Source organism: Vitis vinifera, chromosome 14 (genome assembly GCF_030704535.1).
Source record: "Vitis vinifera cultivar Pinot Noir 40024 chromosome 14, ASM3070453v1".
Taxonomy (NCBI): domain Eukaryota; kingdom Viridiplantae; phylum Streptophyta; class Magnoliopsida; order Vitales; family Vitaceae; genus Vitis; species Vitis vinifera.
In genome coordinates this window covers 19,163,621-19,181,040 of record NC_081818.1, presented here as the reverse complement: position 1 = coordinate 19,181,040, position 17,420 = coordinate 19,163,621, and the positions used below count along the sequence as shown (strand labels likewise).

Here is a 17,420-nt window from a genome sequence, read left to right as displayed (position 1 = left end):
CTGTCTTCATTCATTCCCATGAGTGTCCTTCTATCATGCCCTGAATCCACCCTTCCAAAACCGGCGTGATCCCTTTCCATGAGCGTGTTCTGCACTTTCTCGTTGACTCCACCTTCAAGGAAAAATCACTCACCAACCCGGAGAGAGCTAGCAAGTAGTTGCGTGTTGCTGAGTCACCTTCCCAAAGATATTCTCTATTCATTCCTTCCTTCTAAAACACTAAATGATCCATCATTCCAAAAAATGCATAACCTTCCTTATCCATGGCTTCTATCAAATATCAGCCTACAGAATTTCATAGAAACGTGCTCAGAATCCTCCAGAATGTGCACCCAACTCCTTACCAAAAATGTGCTCCGAGTCCTCCATTTGGCTAATCTATGATAAAAAAAATCAGTAAAAGTAACTATACTAATAATAATAAATAAATAAATAAATAAATAAATAAGTAAATAAATAAAACATTTAAACAAAATTATTAGATTATCAAGGACAAGTATTACGAAAATGTGACAAAATAATAGGAAAATAAAATAAAGGAGGAAATAGACAAAATAATAAATAAAATAAACAAAAATATAATAATAAAAAGCCAAGATATGCAACTTCATAATAAACGAGCCATGCAAGTCATGCAAGCCGTACAAAAAAGCAATCCATACCAACCATGCAAGCATGCAAAAATTCCCTAAAAGGTAACCTAAGTGGGCCTAAGATGCCTAAGTGAGCCTAAGGCGGTTAAGTGGGCCTAAGGCGGTTAAGTGGGCCTAAAGTGATCTAAGTGGGCCTAGGGTACTAAGTGGGCCTAGGGATACCTAAATGGGCCTAGGGTGCCTAAGTGCTATCCTAAAAAAAGCAAGAAAAGCCTAAGTCTAAGTTAGGGCTGCCAAGGGTCACAATAAGGGGTCAGATAATCTCTCAACCAAAGTCTCCGAGGTGGCTTAGAAAAGATAGGCTACACTAGTATTAATGGGCCACCAGGGAATTGCTATAAACGACATGTGCGAGGAAGACAAAATAGAGGGTCTACACCATGTTCCTTGGCTCGCCCTGTGTACTATAATGGAAGCAATTTTGAGGCCGAGTTTTTTAAACTCCGCGAGAAGAAAGACGCGAAAATTGACTATCACTTCACTTTATATATATATATATATATCCTTTTAGTTTTTAAATTTTTAATGTTTTTATTTTAAAATTTTAAAAAAGATAAATTTATTAAAAAAATAATTAAGATATAAAGTTCTAATATTATATTAATAATTTTTCTTGTCTAGATAGACTAATGCAAAGTATTTTGACTCACAATAAGAAAATTGTCAATACAATTTTTTAGTTAAACTTTAGAAATTAAATTTCAGATAAAATATATTATACAAAATTTTATCTAAAAATTATTGAAAGTGGTATTTAATTTTTTTTATTGACTTTCAAACTTATCTAATTTTTTTACTTGAAAGGTAATAGAACATGTTTACAAAAAAAAAAAAATTAGTTTTTCATTTTTTAAATAAATGAGTATAAATATATTAAAAGAATTAAAGATAATCTTAGTAAAATTTTAGATAAATATGATTATAATTTTAAATATAGATTCATTTGGATAAAATTTCACAAAAATAAAAATAAAAAAAATAAAAAAATAGTGGAAAGAAAGAACATTGCTAAAACTACAAAAACAAAATATGCAATTACAAAATTTTGATGATGAAATTTAAAAATAAAATTCAAAACAATTCTTGAGTGAGAGAATTTAAGTGGGGAAAAAAAATCTGAGTGGAAAAAAATGGGAAAGTTTTTCAAAATCACTTGAAATCCTTAACAAAAAGTAGTCTTGTACATCCTTGTACAATTAGTAAATTTGTCTTGTACAGTTAGTGTAATACCCTTATACAATAACTCAAATGTCATACATCATCTCATGAATATCTAACAATAGGTCGGTTAACCATATTTGCATTGGTTTGGTTTTAAAAAAACAAGAAAAATTGTTGTATAATTTTGTTTTACAATCATCATAAGTGAGGTACCTATTCAAATGACCATATACAAGTTAGATAAAATGCTTGAGATGAATGTATACTTAACCAATGTGTGTAAAGAATATCATTTATCCTCGGTTAGAGGAAATAAACAAATAAGTTTTTCAAAATCACTTAAAATTCTTCACAAATAATAGTATTGTACACTCTTGTATGGTCAGTATATTTGTTATGTCACTTAGTGTAAATATCTTGTATAGTGACTCAAATTCCATATACCCCTTACTCAATGTGTAAACACAGGTAGGTTAACCATGTTTTCATTGGTTTGTTTAAAAAAATAGTGGAAGATGGAAAAACAAAATTTTCTCTCAAACATCATTAGTTGGATAAGTATTCGAATTATCATGTGCAAGTTAAACAAAGTGCATAAAACGTTATTTTATATTATTTTCAATGCAAAATGTAATTAAAAATAAAACAAAGAAATTACTTAAAAAATATTATTTAATCCAATTTTATTTATTTATTTCTTTTTATTTTTGGAAATAAAGAAAAAATAATAAAAAATTTATTTAACCATAAGAAATATGAATATAAGATCAGTTAGAAAATACCAAATTTATTTATTTATTTCATTTTATTTTTGGAATTAAAGAAATAAAAAATAAAAAAATTTATTTAACCATAAAAAATATTGATATAAAATATGTTAAAAAATAGAAATAACTTCAACTTTATTTACTTATTTCATTTTATTTATTTAAATTAGAAAGTAATTTATTTTAACAGATTAAAATGTGCACAATTGATTTATTACTTTGTTAATTATGAATATATTAAAATTTTCTATTAGACAAAAAATAAATAAAGAAAATAATTAAAAAGAGTAATAAATATATATAATTTAGTTAATTATTTTTCATGTAAAAGACACTCCTATAAAAACCACATAATTGATCAATTTCTTTGTTTAATTATAAACATACTATTTTTTTTTTAATTTTATTATTAAAATAACTAATTGAAAAAAATAAAAATGGATAATCAATGAATGAAATTTAATTCTTTTTATTATTTTCATATAAAAAATAGTACTAAACAAGGTTTTCAAATTTTATTTTTAAAAATAGTTTTCATTTTTTAATTAAATGGTTTTTCAAAAAGAAAATATAAAAAATATAAATCATATTATCATTTTTTTTAGAAAGTATTTTTTAAAATAGTTTTTGAACATAATTTTCCTTTATTTATAATTTAAAATAGAAAATAATGTTGATTTTCAATTATTTATAAAAAAAAAATTAAAACAATGAAAAATCCAAATTGTTAAAATAAAATTATTATGGTTGTATGAATAGTGGTGCAATAAAGACAAAAAAAAACTTATATGAAAGGTCATTGGGTATTTTAGTCCATCACTATTTTATATCCTTAAAAGGTAATATATAGAAATTTGAAGGATATATATATTGGTCTTTTAACATCTTATATCCTTTCTATCAATTATGGAAGTTATACGGACCAAATGTTAATTTAAACACAATTTTCCCAAGTAAATATGAAAAAAATCAGTTTTCTTAACAATTATTTTCTTTCCTTATAACTTTTTTTCTAACCAAATATAATCTTAACATATTCCGCAAACCATTTTATCAAGCATCAGAGATTTGAATGATTCCCAACTTGTTGCATAATATCTTGACAATTAAGCCATAAACATCTAACCTGCATGGTACAAGGCGTGCATCCAAATGCCAAGAGAGCCGCATACATGCGTACCATCAAATTGAAGAATGTCGTGGCCATTGAAACCGATGAAAAATCGCATGAGAAATGAAAACTTCAATTGATAATAAGTAAGCAATCTTTCAAGGCCAGTCCATGAGCACCACAGACACATGCATAGTTGTGGTAGAAGGATCATTGAGGGGTCATCACAAATCCCTCAAGACCAAAAATTATCATTTGTTTCTTGAAGTATATAATTATCTGCCTCTTCAATTTGTGGTCTATATTTTAGTTGAGAAATCTAACATGCAAAACAAAATAGTTTCAAGGGAACTGGAATGGGATGATCAAATAACTTCAAATTCATAATCAATTAAAAGTGACTTCTAAAATTTTTCTTTAGCCTCAACACAGAAAGACATGAGGACATGAGTCAAGACTTATATTCCGAGTGATATTTGATGACATTCAAGAACACAACGAAGTCAACGACTGACTTGCACAAGAATAAACAGCGTTCAGCAACTGATGTGCAATAGATTCAGTTCAAGACTTCAGCCAGATTATTCTCCATGACTGTCAAATGCTTACAACTGAATAGTTTAGTTTAGATTACTCATAAACAGCTTGTATATAAAGAATTATCAACTTGTACAAATACATTCAGATCAATAATAGATGCAGTGTGAGCTTTCTTAACTAAAAGTATTCTTTCAAGGTATCAGAGCCAGCCCAACTCTGAAGTTTTTTTTTCGAAGAAACCTCCCAGTCGTGTTGAGTTCCTTCTTTCTCTTTCTCTCCCAAACGTCTTCAGCAGATGGCCAACTCCACTCTATCATCTGCCCTACAAACTGGTGTAGCACCCATGAATATTTCTATAACCGGATCAGTTCCACAAATGCAGTACTGAATCACTCTCTCCCCACTAAATTAGATAGAAACAATTATATTTTATGACGCACACAAATGGAAAATGTTGTGTTTGCAAATGGCTTTGAAGACGATATCGAGGGATTAAAGTTCTGTCCCCCAAAAGAAACAAGTTCAAGAGAACCATTATCATGTAGAGATGATTTGATCGCATGATCCTAAGCTGGATCTACTCCACCCTAACTCTCGAAATCATGGGACAAATTATCGGATATCAAACTTCTCATGCAGCATGGATTGCTCTAGAGGAGTTTCTTAGCCTTATCAAAGATAAGAATTATGTAGCTCCAGTTAGAATTTCAAACAACCCAAAAAGGCTCCCTATCCATCATGAAATACATACTAAAATTGAAGATGATTACTGACAACCTTGCTGCTATTGAAGAACCAATAACGGAAAAATATCAAATACTACAGATTCTTGGAGGTCTTGGATCAGAATTTAACCTTATTGTTGCATCTCTCACAGCCTATGAAGATGATTTTTTTTGAAGTAGAAATTTTCTTTTGTGTGTTGATTTGCAAACAGACCCTTAACTTTTTTTTTTTAAAGATGGTAGAATTAGAATTATCTTAAAAATTTGCATTATTTATTTATTTATTTTTTTAACAAAAGGAGTTATAGAGAGAAAATTTCATAAAAGTAAACGTACCCCAAAAAAAAATAATAGTAAAATGTGGCTTGTCTAAATTAATTAAATAATATGATTTTTTACTATTTTATGCCTAATAAGTTTGATCATTTTTTACAAGAATATTAAAGAAGAATTATTTTATTAAGGGGATTAACGAAACGAAAAAAGAGAGAGAGAGAGAGATAATAAAAAAAAAGATGGATATTACTTTAAGGTTTGATGATTAGTAACGTAACTTCTTTAAAACATAATTGTCTTATTCAAAAAGTATTCTAATTTTGGTTATAACTTGTTGTCCTGCCATTGGAATCATTGATAGAAAATAATTTATAAAATTTTTGTATGAGGAATCATACGGGTTTTAGTGAACATTAAGTTGTTTTAAGTATGAAACTTGTTTGAATTTATAGTCACAAAAAAATGGTTAAATAATTTTATTTTATTTTTAAAGTTTAAATCAAATCTATAACTACAAGAATTCATTTTTTTTTTAAATGTTGTCATTTTAGAAATAAAATAATAAATATGTATGAAAAATTGTAGTCATAAATATATAAAATAACTTTATTGTTTTGGAATCCAATTGATAAATATGTTCGTACTTTTAGAATGAAAAATGGGAAAAGTATGTTTGGGCTCCTAATGTCAAAATATCTTGAAATTGAGAAACCAATTTTACCATTTTCAAGTTTATAATGTCATACCCAAAAATATTTTGAATTTCATGTACTTTTGACGGAGCTATTTTTTAATGCTCAATATGCCCTCTTCTTTTCACTAGCCTTCACATGTGGAAAAAAATAAAATAAATAAATAAATAAAGTACATTGTTTCCTACATTCAGTTTTTGTCTCTCTCTAAACCTATTTTTCTAGGAGAATTCTACAATACCTCCTTCGGTACCATGCCTCCATTTTTTTTCATCCATTGGATGAAAATGATTAAATCTCAGCCATCCAAATGAAAAAGAAAAAAAAAATTGAAAAAAAATTCTACCGAGTACCTCCATAGCCCGTTCTCTCCCCCATCTCTCCTCCTTGTCCCCTTTCCCCCCCACCCCCCCTAATTTGTTCTCTTCCCCTCCATAGCTGGTCATCCGACTTCCTCAGCTCACCCATTTCCCGCCCCTCCATAGTTGGCTGTCTCACGCGTCCTCCATAGGCGACTTCTCACGCATCCTCCATAGCCGACTTCCTGAGCTCAGCCATTTCCCGCTCTCATCTTTGTTTGCCGACTTCCTCCATAGCTCACCCATTTCCCGCTCTCATCTTTGTTTTCTCTCCCTTTTCCCGTTTTTCTCTCCACTAATTCTCCACAACTGGGTGAAGACCACGGTCGGCTTCAACCGGGCCAACCTCTTCGAGGCCGACGTCGTAGACCTTATCAAAAATGTCTCCACAGCTAGGTGGAGACCACCTTCGCCGTCAACCGGGATCAAAGACGTCTTCACAGGTGGGTGGAGACCACCATCGCCGTGAACCGGGCCAACCTCCTCCAAGGCGACGTCTTGACCTCATCAAAGAAGTCTCCCTCAAGGACCGCGACCTCAGGATTGTGGGCGAGGTCGGTGCCAAGATCCGAGTCTTAGACTTCATTTGTCCCGATGTCCAGGTCATCTATTTTTTCTGCTAGATTCTTCTTCTCGTATGTAAATTTTCTGAATTTTTGCTTTCTCTCCCCCCTACCCCTGCATTTTGTCACACAGAGAATTTCGGTTCTTTCACATGGAGAATTTTAGTAGAATCTTCATAACCCTTGTGTTTTCTTCATATTTTATATTTTGTTTAAGAAGTGTAAGGGGGTGTTTTCAGGTTCTAAATTTAATGGTTTAAAAACCCGAATTGAAGACGTAGCTGGAAGAAGAAGAATAGGCCGTGTAGTACTAAGGAAAAGAAAGCTGAGAATGACACAATTGTTTGTTACTCAAAAGGCGCTTGTATCCTAATTATTTGGCGAGTTCTATATAAAGGGAAAAAAATGTGAGTAGTAATTATGTGTTTTACAATATTGTGTCCATTATATTTCATATTTTTTGTTAGATTTATGGATTGATTACATTATAGAAAAAGAGTGTGGTTAGATTATTGAACATTTAAAAAAATTTATATGTTAATTTTGTCATCATTTTAAATGTAAAGATATTTAGGGAGGATTTGTAGTTGTAATGGTATTTGTATTTTAATTGGCATTTGATTGATTGTAGTAAGATATAAAAATAAAATTTATTGAAATGTGAAAAAAAATTATGTTGAGATAATGTGGTGGTGAAAGTATGTTTGATTTATTATATTTGAAATCATATTATAAAAATTGACTTAAATGATTTGATTTAATTTTTAGGAGCGAACGCGATGGTCTTGAAGTTGTTAGAAATCCAAAGAGGCCTATCGGCGCTTGGATACATTACTAGTAAGGGAAAATAGAAATATGTAAAATAATATGTTTTTAATGTATTTTTTGTGGTTGTTATTATTAAATTTGTTTGAAATTGTTTTGTAGTAACGATCAATTAGCCATGATGAAAGAGAAGGATAAAGGAGTGAAGATAAATGATGATGTAAGGAGTAATATTGCTATGTCTAATATACTTACATTTTAAAATTAGAATTTAAATTATGTGACCAATTAATGTAGTTGAGGAAAAAATTGGGCAAGAAGTGGAATGCACTTTCAAAAGTAGAAAAAGAAAATTTCATGGCAAAGTCCAAAGAAAGTTCAAAACAATATTCACTTCAAAAGGGTGTGGTTCCAAAGGTAATTTTTTTTTGTAATGAATATTTAATTTCTTTACTTATGTATTTGTTGGAAATTATATTAATGTAAACATGTTTGATGTTTGTGTATCTTTTCAGTTATATCTTTAGACTCGATGCTCCCCCGAGCGAGTGATTAGAGTGATTGAAAAAATAGAACCAAAGCAAAAGGCAGCCATAGAAGACATAGGATTTGGTAGCCTCTTGCAACTTCGATGTAGGAAAATTGATCATGGGTTATGTCTTTGGTTGATAAATAGTTTTAATCCGAACACTTATATGTTACAGTTGTATAATACTTGTATCAAATTATCCCCCATTGATGTTGAATTTATTATGGGATTAAGGGCAAGAGGGTTCAAGATTGGCATGAACAAAGATGTTGGCCATAAGAATGATTTATGCAAAAAATATTGTGATAAAAAAGGGTGATTGCCATTAGTGATGTTAGAAAATCAAATTAGGGAGGATAAAGAGGGTGGAAACGATTTTAAAGTTTGTTTTGTATTATTTGTGTTAGGTGCATTATTGTGCCCAACAATGAAGCTTTTTGTGAATCGTTCTTTCTTACATCTTGTGGAAGACCTCGATTCAATAAAGAAGATGAATTGGGCAGAATTTGTGTTGTCCTATCTTGTGCACGAGATTGAAGAGTTTAAGAAGAAACAACAAAGTGGGGTTTGCGGTTGCTTATTGTTTTTAATGGTAATTAATTTACATCATAGTGAAATACGATTTTGTTTTAATATAATTTATGAACTAACTATATATCTATGTCAAATATACTCGTAGTTATTCTACCACGAGCATATATCGTTTGAAGAGAAATTTCTACCGCTATATACTCGACCTTCTCCTCGGATTACTGCTTGGGGAGATGATGAAGTATTGGACAGGAAACGAAGATTGAAAAAACTTGGTGGATATGCAAATGAGAATGTAAGTTATAGTTTTGAAAGTCGTTTACTATTGATTTAAGTTTTTAGTGATTTAAAATCCGATATGTATTATATTTTGATGAATATATTGTAGTTCAAAATATGGGTGATAGAAAATGAGATAAGGGATTGCGTTGATGGAAATGCAACGAGAATGGCGAGTGAGAATGAGGACGATGAGAAATTTGTATCCAATCTAAACAAAGATGTTATTAAACGAGTAAGTGTTTTACAATATTCATCGTGACTATCTATATTAGCATTGAACCTTTGTATTATGATGTTATTAATCACGTTCGTATATATCACTAGGTTGATTGTGGGAACTTAATGGAGATGGATAAAACCTTTCAACAATTAAAGACACATCTAATTGATATGGCTTATGGTGCAAGTAGTAGTAGTTGTGATCAAATTTTGGCTAAATTTGAGGAGAATTATACTACAGTGAAAGGTCTCTTCCTTAGGTCAAGCGGAAAACCTTTGAGAATGCACGAGGAAGGAACGAAGAATGACATGCTCTCATGCGAGAGAAGTTTGGAAGATACGAACAATATGAATGTGAATGAACATTATCTTCACACTTTGTCAAATGAGAAGTTATGCACCGAGGACTTGAATGAAAAGAATGAAGATGCATGTGCTACATCAATTGAAGTGCATATCATTCCAGAAGAAAATCAAAATATTTTACCACTTCCAATCAAAAGGAGTAGAAGAGATCATGGAAAGGTATGTATCATATAAAAGAAAAAATTATTTTCTTTACAACTACTTAACCATTACATAGTAAATAGATGTATATTAATGACATTTTCCATATTAGGAACCATTACAAGCACTATGTGGTTATCCTAATCATGTCATGAAAACACGTTCATCAAGGGAGAGGAAACCAAGTAAATTCAAGGTCTCCCCGTTTGTATAGAAATTAAGGAAGATGGTAAAACGTGAAGCATCAGAGGTATAATACAAATAGTTTAATATCATTGTTCTTATTTTTTGATACTTAACATATATAGTTAATAATTATGTCTTGTTTTCGAATTAGTCAATCCCCATGTCCATTCGTGAAGACGTGGTGGATACTCAATCATTCAATGTACTTCAATCTCTTGTCGTTGATTATGTTTTCAATAAAGCATTGTCAAAAAGGTTTGTCGCGTCTAGAACATTCATAGATGTGTTGTTACAATTTTAGCCTTCATATGCTTCCAATTTACTCAAGTTTGTTTGAACATATTATTATTTTAGTGAGCTTCTTGTTGACTTTGGTCATGAACATGGAGTTCGTGGAGATTTTGCATGCTTACGTCCTAGACAAAATTTGATGGATGTTGTAAGTACCTACTTCATTTATATCAAATGCATGCTATATTAGTTAAATAAATTTATTGAAGTTATTGTTCTACAACAGGTAATAAATCTAGAAGCCTCAAAGCTAAATTATTTTGAAAGACAATTCATAGGCATACGAAGTATAAGATGCTATCTTCCCACGACATTTTCAGTAAGCTCATATTTCTCTTGTTGTTCACTTACATATTAAGTACAATATAGTAATGTTCGTATTATGTTTTCTTATTAGCAAATGATTTTGTGCGGGAGTCCTCATCCTTTTTTCGATAGAAAAACATCCATCGTGAGTAAGTACATTAGTGAATTGGATGATTGCGAGAAGGTTAGTAATTATTTCTAATGTTTAATTGCATATATGAAATTTAGAATAGATATTGTTTTCACCTATAATATAGTAGATTTTTTGTGCCCCAACTCATATATATTGTTTTTCTAACTTTACAGCTATTTATTCCAATGCATGACGAATGCCCTGGTCATTGGTATCTGTGCGTCATTGACTTCAAAAACTCTCATATCCAAATTTTGGACTCATTACGATCGAAGAATCGAGACAAGTTCCGGTTTCAGAGTGTCAAAACAGTGGTATGCTTTCATGTTTATATTTTTCTTCTATTCTATCTTTTCCTCTTCCATATTTATTAACACTTTCATAATAAATTAGGTTGAATTTTGTCAAACGTTCTTCAAACTGTATGACATAGGGAAAGATGTCTTCCAATTCTCCATTGATTGGGCTCCTTCGATTCCGACCTAAGAGAATGGGTTAGTATGAATACATAACTCACATTACTATTCTTTTTCTAAGGTATAATTAGACAACCATTCAATAAGTTGTTTTGCTTTTCTTTTCTCTTCCTTAGGTGGGACTGTGGAGTGCATGTCATTAGACATATGCAGAGATTCAAAAATGGTGATCAGATGACGAGCTCCGACTTTTGTAATTCTATGAAAATACGTCGAGAAATAGGATGTGATTTAGTTTTACACGAGGGAAATAGAGAAAAACAAACCATTGTGGCTATTGTTTGTACAAAGACGTCGACACGAGCAATGAAAAAATTATTATTATGATATTTGTTATTTTTCTAATATTTATCATTTCCATCTCCACATATCGTCATGTTTATTGGGAAGTTGTGAGATTCGATCACCATACATTATTAATGATTAAGTCCATTTTATTTGAATATCCAAATACTCTTCTTTCAATATGGTCGGCAAAATGAAATTGTAATATATTGGTATCATTCATGTTCGACATGTGTGATTTTGTACGATCTTTAACCTAATCAAATTTGTAAATATTCATTTATCTATGCGAACAATATATGGTTAGTACATTAGTAGACTGGTTGACGAATGACGTTTAGCCGGTAAGAACCAGTCCAACGATTTATCTATGTCCACTTTTCATAGGCATACGCATTATTCGTACCGGTTGAGAACATTCCTCATATGGATAATGACCCTATGGATGCAGTGTGAACTCGTTGAGGATTTGTCCCAACCACCTCAAACAATTTTGGATGCAGAATCACCCGGTGTCGGCGTTCAATTGAGTGATTGAAGATTTTTCTAAAGGGAGTGAGCTATATTTTGAGTTGTGGAAAGCGGTTGATCAATGAAGAAATTGTCTCAACCGGTTGACGAATGATTTGACCAGTGGGAACCGGTTGACAAATATAGCAAATTGGTTGAGGAATTTTCTCAATCGGTTGATGGTTTTTTAACCAGTGGCAACCGGGTGAAGATGGGTATCAACCGGTTGAGGAATTTGCTCAATCGGTTGCGGAAATTTTTAACCAACTTCAACCGATCGACAACTTTTACAACCGGTCGACCGAATTCGTCAACCGGCTGAGGAATTATTGACCAGTGGCTACTGGTTGAGGAATTTCCTCAACCGGTTGAGAAAATTTCTGATGATTTTTTTTAACCAGTGGCTACCGGTTGAGGAATTTCCTCAACCGGTTGAGAAAACTTCTCAACCGATAGCCACTGGTTAAAAAAATCCTCAACCGGTTGAGGAATTTCTCAACCGGTCGAGGAAATTCCTCAACCGGTAGCCACTGGTCAATAATTCCTTAGCCGATTGACGAATTCAGTCGACCGGTTGCCTCCTGCAATGCTATTGTGCACAAAAAGGGTCTGATATGAGTTGTACCAATAACTTTTCACTACGTAAACATTTGACAAGGTACCATTAAGTTCAATTATAAGGTTTGAAATTAATGGAAACTGGCATTACAATTTACCTAACTACGATTTAAAATTTTTGAGTAAAATCACTAAATTTACCTATTTCATATGAATTACATCATATTGATTACTTTCCTATAGTTAACTCATAACCACCTAATTGTCAAACTTTAACCACAACTGAATTTAATTAAATCTGCATAATTAACCGTTTTTTTCGACATGATATAAATGAATCGGTTTCTCCATTTACAAATCATTTTATCACTTGTTATCAATTAAATTATAAATGTAGAGGATATTGCATTCTATCAATCAACTTGACTCTTTATCAAAATTCAAACTTTTCATTAAATAGTTAAGTTAAAAGTACACATTAGTGGAAGTGATAACGTCAACTAATATAAATACTGATTTAATACCTACCATCCCTTACTCCGTTAAGGAATAAAAAAAGGGTTGCCTATCCTTTTCATTTGGATATTTGTTTGGATCCCCACCTTGACATGATGTTGACATATTTTGTTCATGTTGCTGAAATCTTACTATCTGCACATGCACATTCCATTGTTTTTTTCAGCTGTCCAATTCCATTCCAATTAATTAAACCTAATCATTAAATAATGCATAGCTGAAATTCATGTCAAAAGTGTTTCTTCATTCCCGATCTTACATTATTAAGTTCACCCCAATCTATGTACATGTCAGATCGGTCATTCGGCAACTGCTCCCCTAACATTCCCTGCATTTTTCAATAATTAAGTGTTGTCAATTATTAGTGAATTAGATGTTATCAATGCTTGGAAATTATATAACAAGCCTATTGTACATACATGTATGGTTGCAAATATGTCAACTGATGAATTTGTTGAAGGCATTATTTCCATTTGAATGTCACATTGGGAAGACAAATTAGTTTCCTTCTACGTACTCATAATGCCATCAAAACAATTATGTTAGTCATTTATGTCAGTACAACTACAAAAATTAATCTTCGGGGCAATTTTTTATTGAATATGACATACCATATAACCCGGCTGAGCATTATGAGGGATTGTAGCTTCTGGACACTTTCGAATTGTGTGACCCACTCTTTTATAATGACTGCATCGTCTTCCCTTTTGAACATTCATTGCCACTTTGCCTGGATTCCCTTTAGTCTTCACAATATTTGGATCACGAACTTGGTTAGTACTTGTCGCTCCATTTGTTGCTATTTTCTTCCCTTTCAAATTATAGTTATAGAGTTCCTCCATTCTCGCTGTCAAATTTTGTATTTCATTTTTGGCCTCTATAAATGAAGATGACGTATCTGACGCAAAGTAGGATAGCTTGTTGCACATCGAACTCAATGAACCATATCGTATAAACCGATCCATGTCGTTATCCGTCTCATTCACTGGTACTGATCTTCTATACACCTTTGCTAACTTTGTCCACCTCTTCATAATACATGACTGAGGAATCTCTTCCAAATGCTCCACCTTCATAACCACCACCATGTGGCAACATGGGATGCCAATTGGCTCAAACATCATGCATGAGCATTTTAATGTTACAATATCCGGGCAAAATTGTACTTCCCAATTTAAGTTCGGGTGTCTAAACTTAGATAATGTGCATGCCTGCATTGAATGATCACTTACAAGACCTACCACAAAGAATAACTCTGCATTTTTCATCTCCTCACGAAATTTAAGGAAAAATTCTTTTGTGTATACCGTCGCAGCATGATTTTCAAGTATGGATAGTTTGGTTGAAAGCACGGGTGAAGAATTGTTCGACTCGAACTCTGCCTTTGCCTCGTTTTGTCGTATTCTCAATATGGCTCTATCAAATTGTTGTACAAACTCATACAGTCGCAACCGAATTTTTAAGAATCTATTTAGATATGCATTCACACTCTCACACCTTTGTGTGGTTCTCATCCCTCCAAAGAAATTTTCACGTAAATACACCTCTGCCCATCTTTTACGTTTCCCATATATTCGGTCACCCAACAATTCTCATTAAGTCCCAAATTTGCAACCATTTCATGCCAAACCTTTTCAAATTCTTCTTCATTCCCACACATGAACATGCACCTTGCAAATATGCTTGAGAAGTCCTTAATATGCACATTCGTGAATGCATTTCGTTGCAAATGCCACGAACACAATCGATGACACGTATCGGGTAATACTTTTTTAATTGCCTTACGCATAGCTTTATCCCCATCGGTTACAACATATATGGGTTTCTTATTCATCATTGCATCAAGAAATGTCTCCAACACCCATTCATATGTCCCAACACTTTCATCTATCAATAACGCACAACCAAATACAACAGTTTGGTGGTGATGATTAACACCGACCAACACTACTAGAGGCTTTTTATAGGCATTTGTCCTAGAGGTTGTGTCAAATGCTAGGACATCTCCAAAACACGCATAATCCATTCGAGCAGTTGAATCAGCCCAAAACAAATTTGCTAGTCGACTTTCTTCATCAATGTTGAATTTATAAAAAAATGAAGAATCCATTTCTGTCTTTCCACACAAATAAGCCAATGCCGCTTCTGCATCACCGTCTTTAATTTCACTTCTACGCATTGCATCAACGTGATTGTATATATATTTTTGTGTGAAACCGACGTGCTCATGTCCCTCTGATTGTTTGACCATATAGTCCATAATTTCTGTGGTTTTAACACCTACTTTACGCAAAACATCAACTTGTGCCTTATCTGGATTACTTATTGTTCGATGAGACCGAAGGAATTGTGTGTTGATAGCATCGACCAAATTATGATTATGATCTCCTATAAATTCCTTTACAATCCACTTTCCATTTTTCCTATTCAAGCCTACACGAAATGTAGCTTCACATCCAACCCTAGTCAATGATCGTGGCTCACGCTGTCGCTTGTCATTTTCAATAAACTTTTTCGCTCGCTGTCCTTCTCTAGAACACACCCACTTTCGAGATATTATATCTCCATTCTTGTCTCGCTTCAAATCATCTTTTCGAATACCAAATCCGGCTACTTTTGCTAACATGTTGTAAAATGATTCAGCCTTATCTATGCAATTGAATTGCAATTTGTAGACTTCTTCATCTGAAATACCTTTCAACACCTTCTCTTTCAAACCGTTTCCACCCAGGTGGTAACTGGCACCGATAAATGCATCGTCATTGACGACTTCCTCCTCCTTCACTTCAAACTCCCACTTGATTGTTTTCTCCTTCACCAATTACATCATCTACATTACATAAATAAGGTAAAAAAATTCCCCAATAATACTTTAACAAATTATCGTATCACTTTTGTATCAATTGATTGCATACTTGAAGATAAACCGAATTCGACAACGTCATCTATTCTCATTTTTGGATAAAAATTGATAATTTGATGAATTATAGAACCGGTGTAGACTGCTCACGGGATAATTTCCCCATGATTTTCAATTTAAAAGGTCATATGTTGCAAAATTGATACTAGTCTACTATACACAATCATAAGCAAAAATTTTTAAAATCATTAAATATCACTTAAAACCCATTATGTTGAGGAAATAACTTGTGAAAATGCAAATGCGACACCAATACCCTAAAAAGATGGCGTTAGACAATGATCGACATCTGACATCTATACAAAAACGCACCATAATTTAAATTGACCTTAGACAACCAAGTGAGGTAATAGTTAAATTCAACTTCGTAGACATGGTTCTGCTGTTGAGGCTAAGGTTGTAGTGCTTTTGGAGGTCCTTGTGCAAGAACACTATCTCAGATTGTCCAACTTTTTTGTGGTAGCGGATGGTGTTGTTGGTCTTGATGATCATAAAAAAAAAATCGGTACAATTGTTTGGTTCCTTGTAAACCGAATCTACTGTCTTCCCTTGCTCTAAGCTATTTTAATGTGGAAGAAAGTGGTTGACCTACAAATTCACCGGATGCATTTTTGGTGCTGCTTACAAAATTTGGCAGTGTCTACCGGTTGAGAAAATGTATCGACCGATCTTATTTAACCGGTCGACCGGTTCATGTTCAATGTTATAATATGTTAACAGATTAGCTAATTGTTTCTTTTCGTTGTTCATTTCATTAAGGCCTTCATTCCTTATTAGAACATTAGAATGTTGCCCTATTTAGGCATACTATGTTAACAACAATTCCAACATTAATCTTAGTTACCATCTTCAAGGAGTTTGCCAATCACAATAATTAATACATCTCATGCACTTTCTTTAAAAACATGGAAAATCAATTTTATATAATTCTATCTAAAAGCATGGAAGTTTTTGGGTACAGCGCCAAACTTATTCCAAACTTACTCCATATTAGGAGTCAATAATACACATTTCTTAAGGTTGATTATCTCCTTTTAAGTCATTTGAATATGTATTACCCTATAATTTTGATGATATTGTGATTTTTATAGCCAACATGAATCACTTATATTAAATAAATTAATGTCAACTGTTCAACAGATCACTGATGCATATTACTAACAATGTGCTTTAGACAATCAAAATCCAAACTCTTTAACATCATTACATACCATTTAAAAATCACTATTAGGTTTTGGAAATATTCCCCCATCCATTTCAAAGATGAGGGCATTCAGCTTAAAAAATGTATTATGGATTTGTTTACCTATTCTTTATTGAGTTAAAGATCATACCGTTAAAATGGAAAGTCCAACTGTGATGCAGCTTGACCGGAAGATTTGTCTTCTGAATGTTTTTTCTGACCTATTCTCCAACATATAGCAGACCTCGTTCAGTCTCCAAGCTCCTTACAATACTAAAACCCCCCCAAATATATACTAACATATGTATGTGGTTGGTTGATGGAGTTATTACATTTTTTAATGGGCTGCCACATGTTGAAAACTTACCACCACAAT

At 32.4% G+C, this 17,420-nt stretch overlaps 2 protein-coding genes and 1 long non-coding RNA gene across 3 annotated transcripts; 2 read left to right on the top strand and 1 right to left on the bottom strand.

The window, feature by feature from the left end:
* The first annotated feature begins 7,594 nt into the window (after nucleotides 1–7,594).
* Nucleotides 7,595–8,023, top strand: LOC104881558 (uncharacterized). Its single transcript, XR_009467737.1, has 3 exons — nucleotides 7,595–7,684; nucleotides 7,775–7,832; nucleotides 7,910–8,023. It is a non-coding gene; the product is annotated as an uncharacterized LOC104881558 (long non-coding RNA).
* Nucleotides 8,024–8,568: 545 nt separating this feature from the next.
* Nucleotides 8,569–9,213, top strand: LOC132252634 (uncharacterized). Its single transcript, XM_059742715.1, has 3 exons — nucleotides 8,569–8,733; nucleotides 8,821–8,967; nucleotides 9,061–9,213. Exons 1-3 carry the CDS (start codon nucleotides 8,569–8,571, stop codon nucleotides 9,211–9,213), a joined length of 465 nt encoding a protein of 154 aa, XP_059598698.1.
* Nucleotides 9,214–14,451: 5,238 nt separating this feature from the next.
* On the bottom strand, nucleotides 14,452–15,886 carry LOC104881598 (protein FAR1-RELATED SEQUENCE 5-like). The gene is made up of 2 exons (XM_010662176.1): nucleotides 15,857–15,886; nucleotides 14,452–15,753 (listed from the first exon to the last, which is right to left on the bottom strand). The coding sequence occupies exons 1-2, from the start codon at nucleotides 15,884–15,886 to the stop codon at nucleotides 14,452–14,454; spliced, it is 1,332 nt and encodes a 443-aa protein (XP_010660478.1).
* Between the last annotated feature and the right edge of the window lie 1,534 nt (nucleotides 15,887–17,420).

Coding starts and splice junctions, on each gene's coding strand:
- LOC132252634 (XM_059742715.1), top strand. CDS start 8,569: ATGAAGCTTTTTGTGAATCGTTCTTTCTTACATCTTGTGGAAGACCTC. Junction 8,734..8,820: donor GTTGCTTATTGTTTTTAATG/GTAATTAATTTA, acceptor ATATACTCGTAG/TTATTCTACCACGAGCATAT. Junction 8,968..9,060: donor GTGGATATGCAAATGAGAAT/GTAAGTTATAGT, acceptor AATATATTGTAG/TTCAAAATATGGGTGATAGA.
- LOC104881598 (XM_010662176.1), bottom strand. CDS start 15,886: ATGACGTTGTCGAATTCGGTTTATCTTCAA. Junction 15,754..15,856: donor CGAATTCGGTTTATCTTCAA/GTATGCAATCAA, acceptor TAATTGGTGAAG/GAGAAAACAATCAAGTGGGA.